The 23,937-nt window shown below is 35.2% G+C and overlaps 1 protein-coding gene across 1 annotated transcript; it reads left to right on the top strand.

The window, feature by feature from the left end:
* Window positions 1-1,437: 1,437 nt before the first annotated feature.
* LOC110733150 (myosin-9-like) lies at window positions 1,438-23,937 on the top strand. Its single transcript, XM_021913174.1, has 38 exons — window positions 1,438-1,949; window positions 2,128-2,256; window positions 2,962-3,105; window positions 3,233-3,378; window positions 3,512-3,668; window positions 5,331-5,389; window positions 5,708-5,867; window positions 5,966-6,115; window positions 6,210-6,346; window positions 6,433-6,579; window positions 6,703-6,804; window positions 6,879-6,936; window positions 7,035-7,136; window positions 7,787-7,824; window positions 7,959-8,085; window positions 8,200-8,370; window positions 8,454-8,585; window positions 8,670-8,779; window positions 8,868-8,928; window positions 9,842-10,019; window positions 10,138-10,343; window positions 10,435-10,554; window positions 11,541-11,639; window positions 11,800-12,021; window positions 12,263-12,402; window positions 18,717-18,831; window positions 18,920-18,943; window positions 19,042-19,299; window positions 19,393-19,545; window positions 19,626-19,835; window positions 19,958-20,080; window positions 21,161-21,231; window positions 21,319-21,418; window positions 21,501-21,557; window positions 21,828-21,884; window positions 21,979-22,059; window positions 23,082-23,164; window positions 23,258-23,937. The coding sequence occupies exons 1-38, from the start codon at window positions 1,947-1,949 to the stop codon at window positions 23,373-23,375; spliced, it is 4,548 nt and encodes a 1,515-aa protein (XP_021768866.1). The 5' UTR covers window positions 1,438-1,946; the 3' UTR covers window positions 23,376-23,937.

Raw genomic sequence — 23,937 nt, 5'->3', positions numbered from 1 at the left:
ATATATTAATTTATATGATTCAACTTTTCTCTTTATCATTGATAAATTGACCATATGGTTTAGCTAGTTTGATTCAATTTTAGTAGACTTGGTAGTTTAAAATTTATATTCTGAGACCAATGTACGTAGTAATTAAGTTTTGAAAGATCAAGCATATTATAATTTGGTCTAATTTTAAGGTGTGGTGGAATCAAATCTTGTTAGAGACACTTTTAGTTTGGGGATTCCCTTACCTTTTTCCGCCACTCTCAGAGTGCCTAGTCTGCTAACTCAGACAAGCTGTGAGAGATAAGAGAAAGGAAGGAGGAAAGGGAATCCCGATGGTGGAGATAAAAGCAGGGGTTGTCGGTCTGTCGGAGGTGGTGTGAACGGAAATGGTGTGGAGGCATATGGTGGTGCATTCATGGAGGTGGAAACGAAATAAGATGAAGAAGAAAGGAAAAAAAATTGGGGGGGGGGGGGGAGGGAGGGGAAGGGAAAAAATAGTTTTTTATTTAAAAATTTAAAAGTTTTTTTAAAAAAAAAATTGGAAAAAAATATTTTTGGACAAATGAAAAATTGATACGTGGTAGGTGACCTATTGTTTTAGGTTAAGTGACCTGTTTGACAAATGCATAAAGTTTGAATTGTTGTTGAATAATCAAAAGGTCAGATTAATAAAATAAGAGGTAACTCAGGTTACTCAATTTTAATAACAAATACTCAATTGGCAATTTTGTTACTTGTAAATATTAGTATTGAAATTTGAGCATGGTAGTGCTTCCTTCTTCATCACTCTCTTCTTCTTCCCTCTTCACTTGTCTGCAAGAGTATAACAATGGTGAAATAATTCACCTAACACCACAACATTGATCGTACTACTAACACCGCAACAAACTCTAACCCCAACGAATACACCACTTTTGGCGATAAAATTCTGGTGGTTTTGCCGCCGAATTTACCGAAAAATCCTAAGAAAAATATGTAAATTAAGGGCATCATTAACCCTAAGTGTTCCCTCCATTGTTGAAAAATTGCTCAATCTGAGTAATGAAGATCTCAGTTTCTCCTTCTCATCAGTTTTTCCTCACCTTAACTCCATTTTCTTTTCTTTAACCTAGACTTGACTAATTTGTCCCCATTTTAACCGGAGAAATAACATGCATGTCCTTTGAGTAAAAAAAAAAAAAAAAAAAAAAACTCAAATTTAGTAACTTGAATTTGCCCATAAAATAAGATTGTACAAAGATTAGATTATTTAAATCAATTATTTCTAATAAAAAAGAACTAACGATAGAATGAATTTTTTGTTGAAAAAAAAAGATATAATGAATTTGAAAATCTTAATGAGTATGGTGAATTGAGTTATAATTACCGACATTTGGTGAAAAGACTGTTTTTAAAAAAATTATACGGAGTACTTTGTATACTCAGTATTTAATTTTTTTTACAGTAAAATTCAAGAATAGAAGGTCCGTAGTTTAGTACTCGTAATGGTTGTTGGTGGTTCCAAAACGTATAAATTTGAGAGAAGAGAGAGAGAGAGAGAGAGAGAGAGAAAGAGAAAGAAGAAAGAAGAAGCAGAGGAAGAAGAAGAATGGCAGCCACGAAATTCCAACAAATGGGCAAAACTTTTAGGCCATTTCTTCAATCTTTCCGATTTTTCAGTTTTTTTATTCATTTTTTTTACCATTCAATTTTACTCCTCCTTTCCCCTAAAATTTCTTCACACTTTACTCTTTTTTCTTCTGATTCATCACAATTTTTTCCTATTTCCCCAATTCAATTTCATTATTTTTCCGTCGATTGATTTCCTAGGGTTCAGCTTTCAATTTTTTTCATCAATGAAAAATGAGAAATTGGTTTTTGGTGATTTTTAAATTATGTGTCTGAAATGGGAATAATTAGGGATTTGTGAGAGACATTTTAGAATTAATCAGCGGAATTCAGAAAAAAAGTTATTAAAAATGGTAATTTATTTCAATTTATACATTTTGTATTGTTAATTTTGTTTATGGAGCTGAATTGTTGGATGATATTGGTTATTAACTTGCTTAGAATTGTGATGAATTGATCTGTTAATTAATTATTAAAAATTAATCATATAGAATATGATTGTTGATTGTTGCCATTGATGGTTGGTTGCAGGGTTCTAAGGTGAATATTATTGTGGGGTCTCATGTTTGGGTGGAAGACCCAGATATTTGCTGGGTTGATGGAGAAGTTATAAAAATCAATGGTGAAGAACTTGAAATCAAAACTTCAAATGGGAAGCAGGTAAAAATATAATTTTATTAGAAAATTGGATCATTGTTGTAAATACTCATATGTTTCTTAGGAAATGCTAATATAATCTATAGTTTTTATGAAGTTGATTGACAGTTTAGGTGAAAAATTGTCAGGAATTTGTTACCATATCTTAAGTTTTAGCTTGTAAATCAGGTTTTACAATGTGCATTGCATGCTATGTTATGTATCAACCTTGTTGATTTACTCTGTACTTCCAACTATATATGGGCTTATATAAGGCATAGCTTGTTTCCAACGTAAGTGATGATTTGGTAATTGGACTAGATATTGTGCTATGACCCTAAACAATTGAACGACACTGATACTACAAGGCTACAAGCATGAAGTTTAGCAATATTGATTTCATTGACACTATAAAGACACCGCAATCCCTAGGCATACAACAATATTAAGAGTTGTTTTCTAACCTAGATTATGAAGCTCACGATTGTAAAGTCAAGGAACGTTATACTGTAGTATTAGTTGCTACTTAGTTATAGGCCGAAAGGTGTAAATAATGTGAGTCAAGCAGGGTAAGATAGTAAAAGGGATTTGCCAAAAATGAAATGGAGTAAAAGTGAATTGAACTTTAAACCACCCCAAAATAGGAAGCAAGTCAAACTTTCAAGAACGGAAATTTTGGTGTTTATATATTAGAATTCATTATAATTGTTGTTGTAATATGCCTAACAGGTTTTGGCAAATCAATCGAAAGTTTATCCAAAGGATGTGGAAGCTCCAGATGGTGGAGTTGATGACATGACAAAGCTTTCTTATTTGCATGAGCCTGGAGTGCTGCAGAATTTAGGAACTCGATATGCTCTAAATGAAATCTATGTAAGGATTTTTTTGAATCAATGTCTAACATATGCTTTTGTTCATCCTTGAGATAAGATCATTAATTGCTGCAGCTATGGGCCGGCTCTGTTATAATATCGTATGATACTCTTTGACATCATGGCAGACTTACACTGGAAATATTCTCATTGCGGTAAATCCATTCCAAAGACTGCCCCATATATATGACACCCAAATGATGAACCACTACAAAGGGGCAGCACTTGGAGAGCTCAGTCCTCATGTATTTGCACTTGGTGATGTTGCTTTTAGGTGATTTTGTTATCTTATTGTCCTTTTAGGCTATATCTTATTACTTTTATTTTATTTTTATATTCAATTTTTCTTGTATATTTAATTTTTGCTTAACATCTTATTGAATTTTACTCACACTTTGTTTCTACAGGGCAATGATGAATGAGGGTAAAAGTAATTCCATTCTGGTTAGTGGCGAAAGTGGAGCAGGCAAGACAGAGACTACTAAAATGCTTATGCGATACCTTGCCTATTTGGGCGGTCGTGCTGCTACAGAGGGGCTGACTGTTGAGCAACAAGTTTTGGAGGTAAGAGTTAAATGTAGATAATTGATCTGTCTTCATGGCATTGGTGTGTAATCAAACCTCATAGTTAATTTCATAGGAAAAGAGTCTTATGAGGTTAGCAGAAGAGCGCACTTTACTAAAACGCTAAAAGAATGCTAATTGGGTAAAGAATTATAGGAAACAAAGAAGGCTAACCTCAACCTGGGCTGATGTTCAAGCCAATACTTAGGAAAATTGTTGCCACAATAACAAGAGCAGCACATGCGCGTGCACACACACACACACACACACACACACACACACACACACACATACACACTTTCTTATGCTAACTGCTCTGTGGAACTATGTAAAAAGATGTAATTCCTTTTTTCTACTGCCTAAAAGGATGTATTGGTTAAGGAAGTGAACCGTACTCCTTGGCATGTTAATTTCTTTGCACATTAATGGTAGCTGTGATGAGAATACAATGTTTTTAAGTGGATCGAAAGAGAGAAAAGGTAATGCCATAAAAAAAGATTGATATAATATTGATGTGATGGAGAGAGAAAAGGAAAAGTTAATAACAATAGAAGTGTGAAATTTGTATTTGGAACATCTAAAGAAAATGGATTGTAAACTTTTATACTTGGTAGTAATAAAGGGGCAACTAATTGGAAGACAGACTTGTGCGAATGTCCCTTCACGAACCTTACTTTAAGGTTGGGGATAAAGATTAAGAATAGCTGTGAAATGTAGAATAAGTATGTGTTTGGGAATCATGCTTTAGCAAGGAAATATTGGTAAAGTTGGAAATTACATGGAGAAGTAAATTGATATCTGTAATACTCTTAGCTATATTTGTCCTTATTTGTTTTCATAATTAATGTTAATTGTGGAAAACTTGCCAGATCAAAAATCTGTGTTGGCATACCCTATGTACTATTAGTGTCCATAATGACTAACCAAACAAGTGAAAACCGAAGTTTCCATAGATCAAAATCTGAGTAGGTATACCTTTTGTTTTCATATTTTATTTTTAATTTTTTTCATAGAGTGAAATCATGATAGTGGACATTTATAGTTAGATACTTAGATGTCCCAAAATGGACACTACGCCAAATTCTTTCTTTTCATTCTAGTTTGATTACAACCTGCATTGTCTTCACTCTTGCACCTCTCAGCTTTCACTTCTTAGTTAGAGTAGCATCTGGACATGTGTGAAAGTGTGAGAAATCCTGATTGAAAACAACCTTGCTTTGCTGTTGACTGGTGAGACATCTTTTGATAATTATCGTGAAGGAAGATGCAAGGGATATGCATAAGGTGCAGGGAATGGAAATGCATTTTAGACATAGTAGAGAAAAATAAAAAGGATGGAAGGAACCAGAGTAGCTTAGAAGAGTGCAAATGGAGGAGAGAAAAATTATGGGTGACAGGCGTGTGAAATTTAGCTTCATACACTGGGTTTCATCATGATATATTCATGAAATTTACTGGTGATTTTCAAATGCATAGTATATAACTATGGTACGGTGTTTAAAAATAGTTTGGCTGTATATGTCTATCACCCTGCCTTTTGTAGTTCCCGCACTGCAGTTGTTCCATAAGGATTGGTATGTGAATTTTTTCCCCAAAGGTCCCTTAGCTGTTATTCTTCATATTTTAATATGAACTTACCTATGGCATTTGTTATGAATGTAGTCGAATCCAGTTCTTGAAGCTTTTGGCAACGCAAAAACAGTTCGCAATAACAATTCAAGGTTTGTTTTTTTTTTTTTTTTTTTTTTTTAAAAAAAAAAAAAACTTTATTGCAGTCACTTCTTTCTATCTGCGGACACTGTTCATTCCATTGTGTAGTAATTGTCTGTTGGGTTAAAAGAAATTTAAAGATTTGAAATAATCATTTGTCAGAAGCACTACAGGTATCCTTTTGTAGTGTTTTTGCCAGTTTCCTTTTTTTTTTTTTTGGGTCCCAATTGTCAAGTCATTCCATGTTTGTATTTTAAGTGCACAAATTCCAGGTTTTTCAATGTTAAAGTCATGTATGATATTAATTATTTCCTAATGTGCTTCTGCAGTCGTTTTGGTAAATTCGTTGAGATTCAATTTGACAAGTGTGGAAGAATATCAGGAGCAGCCATCAGGACATATCTCCTTGAAAGATCTCGTGTTTGCCAAATATCAGATCCTGAGCGTAACTATCACTGCTTTTATCTTCTATGTGCAGCACCGAAAGAGGTCTGTATTAAAAAATCTGGTGCAGCTTGAGCTTTGTACTTTTTGAAGTTTCAGATGGTAACCTTCTAGTAAATGAATTATTTGAAAATATATAACAGGAAGTGGAGAAGTACAAGCTGGGAGATCCTAAATCATTTCACTATCTGAATCAATCAAATTGCTATGAGTTAGTTGGTATAAATGATGCTCAAGACTATCTTGCTACAAGGAGAGCAATGGGCATAGTTGGAATAAGTAAGGAAGAACAGGTATATTATGTTTTTTATGCCTTTGATGCTTTATTGAATATGACAATATACATGGAAATAATCTCTCTTTTCCCATTCATTTTTCTATATGAAGGATGCAATTTTTAGAGTGGTTGCTGCTATTCTTCATCTTGGTAATATAGAGTTTTCCAAGGGTCAAGAAGTTGATTCATCGGTTCCTAAGGATGATAAATCCAAGTTCCATCTTCAAACAACCGCTGAACTTCTCATGTATGATCAAGTTATTGCTAAATTCATGATGTATGCACTCATTTCACTTTTGGATGCTGTGATATTTGATGTCTCTGTTAATTTAGGTGTGATCCTGTTGCTTTGGAAGATGCTCTTTGCAAACGTGTAATGATTACCCCTGAAGAAGTAATAAAGAGAAGCCTTGACCCAGGGGCCGCAACAGTGAGCAGAGATGGTTTAGCAAAAACAATATATTCCCGTTTGTTTGATTGGTAATGCCTTGATGTGATTATGCTCTCTATATTCATTGCCTATAGCTGGTGATTGATAGTGTTTTTTTTAAGCTGAACTGCTGAAGCATTTTTTTGGCTAACTTGCTCTTTTATTCCACAAAGGTTGGTGGATAAAATCAACAAATCAATTGGTCAAGATCCTAACTCCAAGTGTTTGATCGGTGTCCTAGATATTTATGGCTTTGAAAGCTTCAAGACTAATAGGTAAAAGGGGGAAATATTAAAGAGGTAAACTAGTTTCTTTCACCAATTCACTCCTCTGTGTTATGGCTATGCAGTTTTGAGCAGTTTTGCATCAATTACACAAACGAAAAGCTGCAACAACATTTCAATCAGGTAACAAGATTGCATATTATAATTGGGTTTTGTTTAGAATAGTATTTTCAGCACTCTGAAATTCTACTCCGCATAACATATATTTTCATTGTTTTCAGCATGTTTTCAAGATGGAGCAAGAGGAGTACACAAAGGAAGAAATTGATTGGAGCTATATTGAATTTGTGGATAACCAGGATGTCTTGGATCTTCTTGAAAAGGTGATTGTTACATGTTACTAGTTGTGTCCCAATGATGTGGACCTGATAGCTTAATATTTGCTATGCTGTTGCCATTGTTGTCAAAAACGTTTCGGTGGATTATATTGAGTCAGCTGCTTGAATGGCTTTTTATTTTTTTAATCATCTCTTTCACAGTAATGAAGATGATACTTATATAGGTTTTATAAAAGAAGAACCATTGCATATGCCTTGTTGGGGATGCAAGCATAGTTCGTTTTATAAGGGTTTCAGTTATTAAGATATGATAACATGTTGACGTGTATGGCTGTATGAGACATAATAGCTTGTATAAGTATGTACAGTAGTTAAGAAGGCTGTCTATACCATTGAATTACAATCTAATATCTTTGGGTATTCATCCCTCCAAAAAATACAAAGATAAAAATCACCTAGTGTCAGTTTAGAACCTGGGGCAGAAGATTTTTGTGCATTGCATATTAGCATCCTTCCTGTAAAGTTAGTATCTATTCTCCAGTAAGTCGTGTAGGTACCCTTGTAAGAAATTGTTGACGCTCTTGCCTCTTTCTGCAAGTAGCAGATTCCGCTATATGTTTTTCTCCAGCTGTGTTTGGACCCTTGGAAGTTGGAAGTGAAATCTTCCTGAAAATTATCATTTATTTTTTATGCAGAAACCTGGAGGTATTGTTGCACTGCTTGATGAGGCTTGGTAAGATATACTCTCTCCCTTCTGGTCACTTTTATTTTTGTCATGTGGGTTGTCACTGATGTTTACAAGAGGAAGCTAGTATGTTATTGGTTTTTGAATTTTGTTTTCTTCTTCTTTGTGCTGAACTATTCCAGTATGTTCCCAAAGTCAACTCATGAAACCTTCTCGCAAAAGTTATATCAGACTTTTAAGACTAATAAGCGCTTCATCAAGCAAAAATTATCCCGTACTGATTTCACTATTGCTCATTATGCCGGAGAGGTGACTTGGATTTCCACAATCTTTTTCTCTAGCTGGTTAATTTCTGGCTTACTATATTTTTTTTCTTTGTTTGATAATTATTCTTCTGTATTCCCCCCCCCCCCCCTTTTTAAGGTTCAATATCAATCTGATCAATTTCTGGACAAGAACAAGGACTATGTTGTCCCAGAACATCAGGACTTGTTGAGTGCTTCCAAATGTTCTTTTGTGGCAGGCCTCTTCCCTGTAATTGCTGAGGAGACAACCAAATCCTCTAAGTTCTCATCTATTGCTTCTCGTTTTAAGGTATCTGATTGTAATTTTTCTTTGTTAATGAACTTATGATTTCTGTACATACTGAAACTTACACATTTTGCATTTTGATCCAGCTTCAACTACAACAACTGATGGAAACACTGAATTCTACAGAACCACACTACATCAGATGTGTAAAGCCAAATAATCTTCTTAAGCCTGCTATATTTGAGAATATGAATGTCATGCAGCAACTGCGTTGTGGTGTGAGTACAATATCAGTCCAGCTACCATTTAATCAATCGTTTAATTTTTTTTAATTATCTTTCTGTACTGATTCTTCTGTTTAGGGTGTTCTAGAAGCAATAAGGATCAGCTGTGCTGGATATCCCACACGTCGGACATTTTTTGAATTCATTAATCGATTTAAACTTCTTGCTCCGGAAGTTGTGAAAGAAAAGTATGTGTCTGATATACCTGTAGTTTCTCATAATTCCTGTTGATTTAATGCAATCAATTGAAGTTTTGCGCACTTTGCTTTTGTCCAGTGATGCTGAAAAGGTTGTATGCTCAAAGATTTTGGAAAAGATGGGTTTAACTAACTACCAGGTTACTGAATGATTACCCTGTACCCTTCTTCAATATTTCGTCAATGTTAGCTGCTTGTTACTTTGCTCTCACAATCAGTGTACAAAGTTCTGTAATAATTCTTTAAAGTCTATATGATTGTGCTCATCAGACTAACTTCTCTTGTGATCATATGGAAAAGATATCTGAAGTCCTTTTTTTTTTTTTTTTTTTTTTTTTTTTTTTTTTTTATTTTTAATTTTTGCCTAGTAGATGAAACATTTCGCTTAGTCCTGCTTGATAACTAATAAAACCCGCAAAACTAGTCATTGCCTACAAGCCAATGTGCATGTTTAACCAGACGTATCCAGTTCTTGTTTAAAACTTGTGCTCCTTCAATCATTTCTAAGCCGTGCCCTTTCCTGTTTATGTAATCAGATTGCCTGTATGGTTGTACTTTTATAATACACAGCTGTTTGAACGGCACAATACTGGATCCAAAAGCAGTTATCACATTGTGTTTCAGGCCTTTCATGACTTTACGTTGCCATATGTGTTTGGTGTCCAATGCTATTTTAATTATAGTTTATGTTATTTTCCTGAAGGTTGTGAGGAATAGAAGCTTTGTATTCTTATATTAAATATTTTGCCATACTAAGGAAAAACTAAAGTTGCTGATCATGAAAGAATTTTGTAGTTTGTGATCAAGTTGACCAACTTCCCCCGCCCCTGTTCCCCCCTTACTCTTAGTCACTGTTTGCATACTTGTAAGGTTTAAAATTAGATATACTCTGTGTATATGTATGACAATACCAACTATTGTTTTCTTTAGTCCTGTAGTGATTTCATTTGAGTATTGCTTGAATTTTTTGATCCACCGCAGAATACTGACTATTTTTCTTGTAGGGGTTTTTATTCAGTCTTTTCACATATCTAACTATTTGATGGTTTGCAGATTGGGAAAACAAAAGTTTTTCTGAGAGCTGGTCAAATGGCTGAGCTGGATGCACGCAGAACAGAGAAACTTAGCAATGCTGCAAGGACTATTCAAAGGAAAATCAGAACTCATATATCCCGTCAACATTTTCTTGCTTTGCGCAAGGCTGCCGTTGATATACAAACACTATGGAGGAGTAGGCCTCTTTAAAATCTGATAACATGATAGCTTCCAATTAGTCTAATTTTCGCCATAGTGAGACATTGTGTTTGTATCTCATCTTTCTCTTCTCCCTGTTGTTTTCATCCTTGCAGGAAGACTTGCTTGCAATCTTTTTGAAAATTTGAGAAGAGAGGCAGCCTCCATAAAACTTCAGAAGAACTTGCGTAGACACTTGTCCAGAAAATCTTATACACGAGTGCAGTTCTCGGCACTCACCTTACAAACAGGGTCAAGGATCTTGGCTGCTCGCAATGAATTCAGATTTAGAAAGCAAGCAAAAGCAGCAAAGATCATGCAGGTTGTTACATATCCATGTTTTAGTTGCTCAAAGCCTCAAAGTGTGTTGACAATTGTTTAAGTAATGGCTGTTTTTGACCAAATAATCACAGGCTTTTTGGCGATGCCACTTAGCATGTTCCTATTATAAGAAGCTACAATGGGCAGCAGTTCTTACACAATGCAGATATAGGGGGCGGCTAGCTCGAAAAGAATTGAGAAAGTTGAAAATGGTATGTGTATGCTTTGTTCTTTGATATTTACAGTAATTATGATAACATCTTTATGTTTAGGCTTTCTTCTTTTATGTCTGTTTCAAAATACCACATGAATTTCGAGATTTGAATTTCCGTAGGTAATGGCAAAGTATTTTGGAGGCTTATATATATTATGACTACATGTATATTAGGCTCCAATTAAAATCCGATTTTTACAAACATCTTAATCAAGACATGGCTAGTTTAAACTAGGTGATTTGAATTTGGGATGCTATGATATTATAATTAAATTTGACGCTATTCATTAAAATCAGGATTAAATCTAGAATTTTCTTCGCAGTTAGATTCTAGCTAAATTGAGCTTTTGTAATAGTTACATCTTATAAGGAATGGGACTACATTCAGTATCACTATCTTTGTACAAATGCTTTTTCATAGCATAAAGTGTATATCATATTTATTTGGGTGTAAGTATAAAAATAGTCTCAAAATGTACTAAAGAGCCACAATGCACCAGATTAAATGCAATAGGTTAGCCTAAACAAACCTAGATCTGTCAGACTGTCTAGAATCATACTCTTGGAACATTTTTGTGTAGCACATCCAGCTGGTACAAAACTTGGGTATGGCCATCTCTTTGGGGTTGGGGTTAGAAACTAGTTCATACTCAATATTTACAAGGGAAATACACTACTTTTCTTTTACAAATTCAACCTCTGCCCCTCTTTGCTTCTTGATGTTCTCAAAGTCACAAGGGTCAAATTGATGCAATTTATGATGACTTTGATATGTTCAGCGTGCTTTGTTAAGTAGCAATGTGTAAGCACTTTAACTAGCTAGTAGAGAATATTGTATTCTTTATAGAGTAAAGCTGCGAGATGGTCAGATGGAGTTTCTTGGTTCTGTTTAATTTTTTCCGAACCCCATCAATTTTATACTTACGTCAGGTATCAATATTCTGTTGATGTATTTGTCACCTTTGTTTCTTTCCTTTTTGTAAGGCTTCCAAAGAAACCGGGGCACTCAAAGAAGCAAAGGATAAACTTGAAAAGAAGGTAGAAGATCTCACGTGGCGTCTACAGTTTGAAAAACGATTACGGGTAATATTCATTATAGACTTTCTGGTATCCGTAATATGCTTTGAACTTGGCGTTCTAGGAACTGATTGATAACTTGACCGTAGATAAATTTTTAGTCAGTTCGTAAATCCATATATATACCTCTAATCTTCAAAAGAATCATTGATGTGGCTCTATACAGACGGACCTTGAGGAGTCTAAGGAGCAAGAAATTGCAAAGCTACAGCAATCTTTGCAAGACATGCAGAGAAGAAATGACGAGACAAATGAATTGCTTGTCAAGGAGCGTGAGGCTTCTCAGAAAGCCGTCATAGAGGCAGCATCTGTTGTCAAAGAAACTCCTGTTACTGTAGAAGATACTGAAAAAATTGAAACTTTAATTGCAGAAATAAACTATCTAAAGGTATATTTTGTCACCAGCTAGGCCTATTAATTAATCTTGTCAGTATTTCTTGGCATAGCTCATCAGCTTCGTATAAACATGTTGTCTACCTTTCAAATGACATACTCATATTTTCTAGGATCATGGGATTTATTAACAGATTTTCAGGAGGCATTTGCAGATGGTTTGCCCCTTTAGGCTGTTGCTTGCAATATTTTCTTTCTTTTCTTAGATTCTTAGAGGATTTCCTCAATTTATGCAGGTCTCACTAGAGTCAGAAGGACAAAGATCTGACGAGTGGGAAAGGATGTATAAAGAAGCCCATGAATCAAGTGAAGAGAAAAGTAAGAAATTAGAAGAAACAGAAAGAAGAGTTCATCAACTTCAAGATTCTCTTAATAGGTAATTTTATGTTTTGCTTTGTAAATTTAGGCTATTTTGAGATCTTTAGGTTTTCTTCATTTAAATAGCAAAGCCCCATTCCAAATGATCGTTGATCTTAACTAATTTGATTAGTTGAGCTGTATACTATAAGCTATACTTGGAAAGTTGGGAAGTTTATGATAGTAATATTCACTCGATTTACCAACTTAATTGTTAACAAGTAAGATAGAGATTGAATTAAAAATACATCCTTGCAAACAGTGTATAAAGCTAGTAGCTTGATTTTTTTTTTTTTTTTTCTTTCTCTTCCAGCCGATAAATTTTAACCACATATCAATATAATATCTTTCTGTAGCTTTTTAGGTTAGTCTACTTTTGAAAAGGCATATGAGATAGTAACCTTTACCCATTAACCTTTTCCTACCTTCATCTTCCACCCTCACACTCAACTTCACAGCCACCCCTGTTTGGTTAACCATCACTGCACTCACCTGCTCTTCTCTCCCATGGAGGAGAGAGTAAATGTGGCGGTGGTGGCTCTAGGGGAGGAGAGAGAAAGAGGTGGTGGTTGTGATATGTGACAAAGATAGAGTTAGGGAGGAGAGACATGTGAATCTGTTAGAGAGAAGGAAAGAAGAGTAAGGGTAGAGTTAACATTAACCACTTAAAACTTTCCCAATATAGTATTTTGTCAATTGAAAAGAAACTTCTTTAGAAGGAATACATGTCATCTTTTTTTAAAAGGAGGAAGTATATGGTAACCTTCTATAAGTTTATTCAATTTTAACATCTACTATCTCACTTTATAAACTCTATCTGTCGTCATATTAGTAAATGTACTCTAATGGGTGGCTCCCCTCCTTGGTTTCCATTTATACAAAGTGTCAGTAAGAAAAATGGATGTAGTAGTTGACAAAGGCCTCAAGAAGTGGTTTGAAGTTCTTAAGGTTTGCAAAGAGGCCCTTTGTTTCCTTTTCCTATCATTTTGATGGTGGATGTCTTGATTTGAATGATCTTTGGAATTTTAGCATGATTGTATATATTGTACTAAATTAGAAGGTGATGATATTTTTCTCTCCAATGTGCTTATGGTACTTTCTTGTTTCTCCTAGATGACTTGTATAGTTTTACTAATGTAGCAATATGCTTACTTTCTGCAAATCTTTGACTATACTTTGGATTAGTAAACTCTTCTAGTTTTACTCTATGGTTGAGTGTTAGAGTTTTATGAAAGAAGTAAATCATGGGACATGGTATGGTGGTTGAGGGAGTCTTTTGTAGGTTAGATGGATGGAAGAGGCCTTACTTTGCATTAGGCATGCAATGTGCTCTCATTTTGACTTTTTTTCCCTAGGAAGGGTAAGTGAGGAGAGAAGATGAGAAGGGTTCATAGCACATCTTTTCGTACACACAACACCCTTTGTTATTAAAAATGTCTAACGTTCCAAGTTTGACCGTACTATATTTCACCCCCCCCCTCCCTGTTTAAGCACTACTACATTTTCTTGGGAGGCCTTCAATCTATGGTTGTACTAGTCTGTCTATCAGTAATTGGCCACAATGAGTGATTCAGCCAGTGGTTTTGCCATGAGTCCTTGACTAGATATTTGTGAGGTTTTGCCATGAGTCCTTGACTAGATATTTGTGAAAATTGGAAAAATTTTCTGGTTCAGATAAATATGTCATGGAAAGTTTTGTGTGATGGAGGAAGTATTTCTTTGGCTTAAATAACTTAAGCTATTAATATAATCTTGGGTGATGGATATCTTGTGTTGATGTGTTCTAGGTTGATAGGTTATTCAGGGCTTTTTTAGAGCTCTGTACTCTCTTTGTAGGTGATTAGGATGGTATATAGAAAGAATGTTATTGTGTGTGAAGTGATAATTGGGATTATAAACATATGCCATGGAACTCGACTCCTTTTATATTTATAAATGACTGCATATAAGAAGTCATCAACAGCTTCTCTGAGTAGGTCTAAGATTTTAGAAGCCTATGTGGAAGCAGAAGTTGCTGATTTGAAGCAATGACTACTTTAGCAGCTCGCTTAAGTAGCATAAAGCTCATGAGTATGGGCCTAAGGTTTGCTTTTATGCTTATGGAGCTAGAAATGATAAGATTTTTGTCATGTATTTGTTTAAAAGGAATTGTTGGTTCTGGCAATCAGGCAAAACTCCACAAAGCCACAAAGGTAAGGAGAGTATTGTTGAATGGTCATTTGTGCACTGTCTGTTAGGTCTGGTTTTTGTGGCAATTTATTTGTCCTTGGTAGAATACTGTTGGATTTAGGTGTTTTATTCAAGGACATGTCTGGTTAGAAAGGATGAACAAAAGCTATATGTCAAAATGTGGAAATAATCTGCTATAGAGGTGGAAGCATGTCAGTACATGATCTGTTAGGGAAAAGTGTATTTCTTGTAAGGATTTTTTACAATTGTTGGCAACTTTGAACTTTTCCGTGATTTTTTGACAAAACCTATAAACAGTATTTGAGTTCCTGGATGTCAAGTGAATTGATTGCCCCCATGTTATATAGGTGAAGTCCATTTTTAATGTCTTTCTTAGCACCTTTATTTCCTTCCTGATGTACATCTATTCTTTCATGACTTACCCTTTTTGTTGGGCATGTATTTTTTTGTCATGGAAGTTATCTTTGCACAGCTTGATTTTTATTTTGTTTAATCGGATTTTAAAACTGTTTTCATATGTCTCACTAGGGCCTAAGTGAGGTTTTATTGTCATATTTTTTGGTCGAATTGAACTTGAGATAAATTTGGACCAGATTATGATTTTTTTAATCGAGTTACCCTGACAGTTTCCCTCTCATACTCAAAGAAATTCCTAATTCCTAATTAATGTTTTGGGAATTGTGAGAGGGAAAACATTCCTTTTATATAGTACAAACTATCTTTGCTTAGGTTAAGAGGATGATTGCAGGTGACTGAAAGAACTTCATACTTGTCTTTTGACTAACAATAGATGTGACTTAGCATGTCTCAGGATGATGTTCTCCATGTCCAGCCAATTCTCGGAGCTGAAAATGCTTTTACAAGCTTCATCAAACTTGTGTTGTTCTTCAGAGCATACAGTGAGAGATTCTCGTCGTGGTGTCTTTTCCTCTTCTTCTGACGATTCATCCTCTGCTTCTGACTTAACTCCTCAAGCCCCTGCTTCAAGTCCAGGAAACTTGTCCTTCCTGAATCCTGATGTTTTCCAGCTGGTAGTTCAGGATCTTTCCCATGCTGGACCTACAGGTTAGCTCAGCTTTTCTAGTGTGATCATTTCTGCTCTTTGCCAGAAATAGTAGAGCGTTAAGATCAGAATGCATCTCAAGTCAATACTAGGGAATGAAGTCTACTGATTCTCCATTCATTTACATATGGAGTCTTTTCCATATCAATTCTAAAAAAATCATCTGATGTATTGATTAGAGTTTTATTTTTCCTTAAACTTTCTTACGTATAGGATATATCCATCAGTAACAATATTTGTCTTTTTTTTCTCTCTTGATGCATGCATTGTGCAGGAGCTGACAACTGGGAAAGTGATCAGGAGGGGGCCTTCAATGACTTTTTCTGATGGAAGTTGCTCTTTCTAGCTTTTTGATTACTTATATTTAAAACATTGGATTGAGAAACATGGTCTTTTAGTAGAACCTATGTCCTCATATATACTGACCAAATCTTCATCAGCTAGACCAAGAGTACAGATCCCATAGAAGTTAAATGAATTTCAGATTTTCTGTTATCTAACCATTAGAACCTTTCACTGTCATTTGCTCACATCGAAATCATTGAATTTTATAACCTCGTCACCGAGACACAATGTACCAAGCAATTTCATAATGTATACCATGTTTAAAATATGTTTTATAGTAGAACCTTCTATAAGGTTCAGCTAAGTGAGGAAGAAGTTTAGGAGGTAGCCTCTGTCTTAGGTTAAAAGATACATTGATAAATAATTCCCTGTACCACCACCTATATACATCTTTGTTTATGAAAAATTAGTTTGATGCCTTTCTTGTGCTAATCATTGCCTTCTTTCATACATTTCCCCTATATTTAACAGCACATCAGAATAATTCTCATTGCTCTTTAGGTTTTTTTCCATTTTTCGTCTATTCATATTACTCTTCGCATCTCTCATTTTTCAAGTTATGCTAGCAGTAGCTGTAGTCGTTAAAGACGGACATTTGATGGCCTTCATTGTTGGTAAAATATATAGTCTTTCATTTGCTCCATTTTTCATCTGGAAGCTGTACACTCCTTTGGAATTATTATCAAATTGAGCTCCAGCCTATATTGTGGCTCTAGCTTTTTCTGTCTTCTTGTACAAGCTCTTCTATATTACACAGAAAGATGATATATTCCCCTCCTACACCAGTACCAGTTGAAGGCCACACAAAGCTGCATCGTCTGATTCAACCTCATCAAATTTCTAATCTGTTTGATCTCCCACCTTTGGTAAGTCTTGTCTTGTTCTGTCCTCTTCTTGCTTGTAGCCTTCGATGTTTACTCATCAGTCAATCAGTCATCATTCCTTCCTTCTCCTAGATCTGTATTGGTGCCCCCTATTGATCTGAATAGGTGTCCAATTCCTATTGCAGAAATCAGTGGTGGTAACAATTAGGTAAATGCTCATTGTTGATGGAGCAAATGGGATTAGAGTTGGTGAAAAACGTGAAATGGTTGTCAGAGTACCAAGTGATGTGGGGATCTCAGAGCTTGTTATTTGCTGTAGACCTGTAGTAACACTCTTAGATTGATTTACATGATGGAATGGATAAGGGTTCCAACATTATTTCTGATGGAAAATTTGAAGAAACTTATCTGTTCTCCACTACTGCTTTTGCTTAACTGACCTGTGAAAGCATAAATATGCTTTATACCTGTTATTATATTGTCACTGAAATATAAGGTCATTGCATGATGTTGCAGCATGTGAACTTTTATGTTTACTGCAGCGACCATGACTACAATATGGGGAATTTTTCAGTGGGAAAAGCTTTCATTCCATATAGAGGTGAAGTGCATAAATTTCTGGCCCGGTTAAAGATGTCTGTAGCATTAGTAAAAACATCCTTGGCAGTAGGAGACACTAATCTTGGAAGAGAGTTCATGGTTTACAAAATTATATGATAAACGGTTTAAAATGACAAACATAATCCTGAGTAATATTCAAGACACTCCCTTTTTGACTAATTTTGCTCCAGGGTTGGTAGACATACCTTCTTTTCAAACTAACAAAACACTTTGTCCCTAAGACTAGTAGAATTGAGGAGACGTAGGCTGCTACTTACATCCTAAGATAGCTTAACGAACTTAAGATTCTATGAAGAGCAATTTCCAGAAAATCTATGGGCAAGATCTTGCGTTATACAACTTAATCTGGAACATGGAATGTACAAGGTTTGTATTGTTTATACTCTTAAAACTGCTATGGTTATTCACATATTAGTTCACACTTTTGACCGTTCTTTGTCTCCTGAATATGCAATTTTTGAGTGGAGAAAACTTGAGATGTATAATTTTGCCTATAAATATCATATTTATCCTTTCATAGCAAAATGTGGAAGGAAATTTCTGTTATACTAAGTTTTTTTGCCTCACTTTTGCTTGTGGTGATCGACTGGACTTATCCAACTCACAAAGGTTCTTTTAAATTTATAGCTTGATTGCGAAATATAGTCAGGCACTCAGGCTCATACCATTATCTGTCTTTTCCTACTTTGTTTATGTTTCCTTTCATTAATTTCCACAGGTAGTGGTGGATAGTTTGGATATATGAGTTCTTTTTGTTCTTTCCTGATAGTTTTTGTTAAAAAAAAAAAAAAAAAAAAAAAAAAAAAAAACACATAGGAAATTATCCTCTTTCTTGTTTGATCTCTTTAATTTTTGAGAAATAATCTCTTTTGGTTGGCAAGTAATTGTGAGTTTGTGACCATATTTCAGTGCAAGAAGTTAATGCAAACTCTGATAAGGACCTTTTTTTTTTCCTAATTACTTTTACATAGTTTAGGTTTTTCCCTTGTGAGAGCAAAGAAGGGTTTTCTAAACTTTCCTTGGACCATATTATTTTTAGTTATTGTGACCATAGGGATTTTTTTTCTTTGCTTGCTTGAATTCAATGGAATTTGTCATTGTAATATCATTTATCATCTGCTATTGATTCTAGATATTATCCCTTTTCTCTGCTTGTTCATGTATCCTTATTTTATTCTAATTGGATAAATCTACCCGCATAAATTTAAGAAAATTTGGAAGAATCATACAAAAGAATCTGAATGTTCTGCTGGGTTAACATTCATGATGCTCAAACTATTCTGTTGTTAGGCTTGAGGACAGACTTACCAACTTAGAATCTGAGAACAAAGTTCTTCGCCAACAAGCTATAACCATGGCACAGAATAATAAGCTTTTGGCAGCACGCTCTAGATCATTAATGCAGGTAATGTGATTCACTGCTGTATCCGCAACATATTTTAGAATCTTCTAGTTGCAGTATCTTACCTAAATAATTCTATGATTGCTTGCAGAGAACTGAAAGTACAAGAAATGTGGTATTAAACTTTACCCTTCTTAAATTTGCATTTTGATAAATTCTTACTACTAAAGCTGTTCACCTAACTTTGTGGGTCAAATTGCAATCATGTGTTAGGAACTACGTAATAGTACATCCATGGTCGTAAGGGATCCTGCTGAGGTTGAGGGTAGAGCACAGAAAGCACTCAATGATAAACAGCAGGAGAACCAAGATTTGCTCATCCGTTGTATAGCTCAGCAACTTGGCTTCGCTGAAGATCGACCAATTGCAGCATGTATCATATACAAATGCCTACGGCACTGGAGATCATTTGAAGTGGAGAGAACAAGCATTTTTGACAGAATCATTCAAACAATAGGCCACGCGATAGAGGTTAGAGTCTATAACAGTGAACGTGTCTTGTAAGTTGCAAAATCCACTTCTTGTATGAGGCTTTTATGAACTTACTAGTGCCTTATATTTCAGGCTCAGGATAATAATGACCTCTTAGCGTACTGGCTGTCTAATACGTCATACCTATTGTTATTGTTACAACGCACAGTAAAAGCAGGTGGTGCTGCTGGAATGCCCCCGCAGCGGAGGCGTCCTTCAGCTGGCCTTTTTAGAAACTTGACCCTGGTAAAGTAGCTTTTGGCTGATTATTTGTTCACTCTTAAGTATTTGTAACTTATGCTGAGATTTTGTTTACATCGTTCAAGACTTTCCGTGGAATCCCTCGGGGTGTCGATCTTTCTTCGCTTGAAGGTGAAACAAATGGTGGAACTGATGGCTCTTTGAATCAGATCGAAGCCAAATATCCTGCATTGCTTTTTAAACAACAGTTAACAGCATATGTGGAGAAGATATATGGAATGATTCGTGATAACCTGAAAAAGGAGATATCTCCTCAGTTGAGCTCATGTATCCAGGTAATTTATCTGTACAGAATTACGTCATCAAAGCCTTTTTATATTAGCAGATATCAACAACTGAGGTCCTGTGTCAAGTTATATCACCATTTATCCATTTAAGTTACCTTATGAATTGGCAGGCGCCAAGAAAAGTGACTTCAATCACTCTCGGTAGTCCATCAGCTCACCAGTCACTGCTTGTTCACTGGAAAGGGATTGTACAGAGTTTAAGCAATTACCTCAGTGTGATGAAAGCTTATCATGTCAGTTCCTCTTTGCATGATTATTCTATTATACCTTATTAGTGTTTTGTTTTCAACATCAAACTGATCGATTTTAATTTCATTGCTCTGTAACATCTTTCAACACTTAAACATCTTGTACAGATCAGAAAACATGAACTACAGAATTGGGGAAGAAGAGAAATCGGGGGGTAATGGATAATCGATTGTTAGTTGATCTAGTTAAATCATTAGATATTGTTAAAAATCCCAGGCCTTCAAGTGACTGGACGCTGGATACTCCAATTACAAGCTGAGAAAATTATATTAGCCTCAGTGTTTTCTGCTTATTTTTTTCCTCCCCTAATCTCCTCTATATATACTCCCTCTTGTCTTATTTTACTTTCTCCGTTTTGACCAAAAAGCTGTTACTAAACTTGGTTAAATGGGCAAGTAAAATGAGATGTAAGGTATAAGGAGTATCATTATCTGACTTCCTTGCCCTCTCTCAACTCTAATCAATTCTCTGCCTTCTTCCACAAGCTAATTATAACAGCCTTATATTACCAAGTGTAATACGAAAAGTCCCCTTCCCAGTAGACTAGTCTATTACACGTCTAAATTTTCACAGGCTGGTTACCACTGATGTGGGTTATTAATTGGACAAAATATACTTGAGTTTTCACCCTTTTTTTTCCTAGCAATATTTATGGTCATACCTTTACCAGTTCATGACCTTTCTTATATGAGTGTTAAATTTTGCCTCTTGGTTAAGAGCTGAAGTGCTTCTGAACTTTAATATGTTAACATGAAAAATGATTGATAACTTCTTTTAGAGCCAAGGAGTAATGTTTATGTTATCTCTTGTGCATAAATATGTTTGATACTTTGATCTATAAAATACTCAGAGGCCAATAGTTATTTGTGCATAGTAAGGAAATTAATGTTTACTAAATTGTTGATTTCTAAAAGATCTTCCACTGCTATGCACTTTTTTTAATATTTTGCAAGTGATGCTCTACACTACTCTCCTAATTATGAACTGATGGATAATATTTGTATAAAACTAGGATACATCCATAGCATGTTGAGTGTTATTAATTCTGAGTTACCCCTTTTCAGGTTCCTTCATTCCTTATGCGCAAAGTATACACCCAAGTATTCTCTTTTATCAATGTACAGTTGTTCAACAGGTTTGATTCGTTGATACTTGTTAATGAATTTCCTCATTACTTCGTGTAACTTAAGATGATTTCCTGATTATTCTGCCTGTTGACCAGCCTTTTGTTGAGACGCGAGTGCTGTTCTTTCAGCAATGCTGAATATGTGAAGGCAGGACTAGCAGAATTAGAAAATTGGTGCTTTGATGCTAATGAGGAGGTATCTTTTATAATGTCTACTCTTTTGCTTTGCTATTATTGTATTCCTTTACAATTTTCTTAGCCAAAATTCAAACTGACAGTATGCAGGTTCTGCTTGGGATGAGCTGAAGCATATTAGACAAGCCATTGGTTTTCTGGTATTGTTTTTCTTTAAATCATGTTTTTTTTTTTTTTTTTTTTTTTTTTTTTTTGGAGAGACAATATTAATTCTCTTCATATTTACACTCTCTCAAAAATCTATCAATTAGTGATCTCCATTCTGAGTAGTTATTACTTTCGCATACTATATGGGATATATAAGTCAGCTTGATAAAGAAAAAAGGCTGGGGTGTGTGGAAAGAAGAGTAGATAGTAATTTTTAGGAGGAAAAGTGTTAATAAGTGGTCTAATTTGTTGTCTTTATTCAGGTCATTCATCAAAAGCCTCAGAAAACTCTAGATGAAGTTAGTCATGATCTTTGCCCAGTAAGTAATGCACTTTCATGCTTCAGTAAGAATACTATTACAATAATTTCCTCATTTTTCTTACTATGGACCAGTTCTAATTTTCTGTCTACAGGTGCTTAGCCTTCAGCAGCTTTACAGGATCAGTACTATGTACTGGGATGACAAATATAGCACACATAGCTTGTCTCCCGAAGTAAGTTTTATGCGGCCACCAACAATATTTTATTTGACATAGTATCGTGTAATTGGGGTTAGAATTTTTTTTCTTTGTTTTGCTGCAACACCCCAGGTCTGAGGATTATTCTTTTTTTAAAAAAAAAAAAAATATTCGAGACCCGGTGTAAAAAATTCACTGAACACTACGGGATGCATCCCGAGGTCGTATAATATTTTCGACCCATATATGACCATTATTCGGCTACATAAAGACCCCATGAAAGCTTATAGCTTATACAAGAGGCGTGCACGAAAACAAGTAAATTGGATGCTTAAAGGCAAATTTGATGGTTCCACCTACCCAATTGGACTCCCAAAAGATATCAGGGTTCATGGTAAACATCTCGGCAATTTTTATTTTCGGCCAAAAAAAAAGTCAAAATTTTCCAAAATTGAAGGCTATTATCCACGTTTTTTGAGCAATTTTGGAGGTTTTGAAACCCGGTGCCGAAAAGTCTTGAGATACTTGGTAATACATCCCAGGGTCATATAATGTCGTTTGGAACCAAGTATGATCATTATATGCTGTCATAAATGTCCGTGGATGGCTTGAGTTTATGAAATCGGTGGAAGTTGTAAACGGGTAAATTGACCATTTAAAGGTATATTGGATGGTTTTACCCACCCAAATAGACTCTCGAGGTGTATTAGGGTCCATGGTAAGCATCTCAGCAATTTCTAAGAACTTCATCATCATAATCCTTCTGATAAAATTTTATCTCCATTCCAAATTTTTTTACTTGTCCTTTTGGTAGTAGACACCATATCTAGCCTCTCATGAAACTCTAACATTGAATCTGATAAAAATTATTCATTAGTCACTTGCTGTTATAGTTCTGGTTTTGTAGTCTTCTGCATAACTAACAAATCCTATATGTAACCTCAAAGTCAGCTTTATGGCAATATGACGAGAGCTTCTACCTTCTGGTAAATAGAGGACCAAGAAAATGGTTCTGATATAAGCTAGCTGATACAATGTGCACTATTTTTTTTCTGTAGGTTATATCGAATATGAGAGTGTTAATGACAGAAGATTCTAACAATGCCGTCAGTAGTTCTTTTCTACTGGATGACGACTCAAGGTAAGCTGAGAAAACCCACCCAGGCCATGTCCTGTTTCTCATTTCCTGCAATTATTTCAATATGACTGCTGACTTGTTATATTCTTTGTGCAGTATACCGTTTTCAGTGGATGACATGGCGAAATCTACAGAGGAGATTAGTATCTCAAAAATTGAAATTCCTCCTCTCATTCGAGATAATACCGGATTTAGCTTCTTGTCGGAAGCATAGGTAGTATTGGATCGAATTCTTGGTGCTCTGGATACCTGTGAATTCCTTTCTCTCCAGGCTAATGCTTGTGCAGGCCTTGTGAACTTGAGAGGTGACAGTTTTGGCCCAAGGAGTGTACATCCTGCTCTCTGCATATAAAGTTACAAACAACCCTTGGTGAGGTGAAAATGCAGTAGTATTTTTACGTTCTTACTGGGGAGTGGACGAGTGATAACCTCCCCCAGCTGACTAATACGTCGAGTAGGGCTTATTTCAAGATTCGCCAAACAATCTTTGTTTGAAGATAGTATCAAGAATTTAGGAGGTTTTGTAGGATTAGAAAGGATGTTCGGCGGATGGATTGCCTCCCAGGCTAGGATAATTCATTCAGACATTTGCTCGGCTTCAACGCCAAATAAGTGGGAAATTTAGCTTCCTCATCTGTTTATGAAGTATATATTTATTTTATGCTTATTATGTATTCTCATTTCATGTAATTTTAAACATCTGTTTATGAAGTATATATTTATAAAAGGCAGTCTTGCCACACTAAGTGGGAGATACCAAGTTTTGTATTGCTTTA

This window comes from Chenopodium quinoa, unplaced genomic scaffold (genome assembly GCF_001683475.1).
Source record: "Chenopodium quinoa cultivar QQ74 unplaced genomic scaffold, ASM168347v1, whole genome shotgun sequence".
NCBI lineage: Eukaryota > Viridiplantae > Streptophyta > Magnoliopsida > Caryophyllales > Amaranthaceae > Chenopodium > Chenopodium quinoa.
The sequence above is the reverse complement of the archived record's forward strand: the minus strand, read 5'-3'. Positions and strand labels throughout refer to the sequence as shown.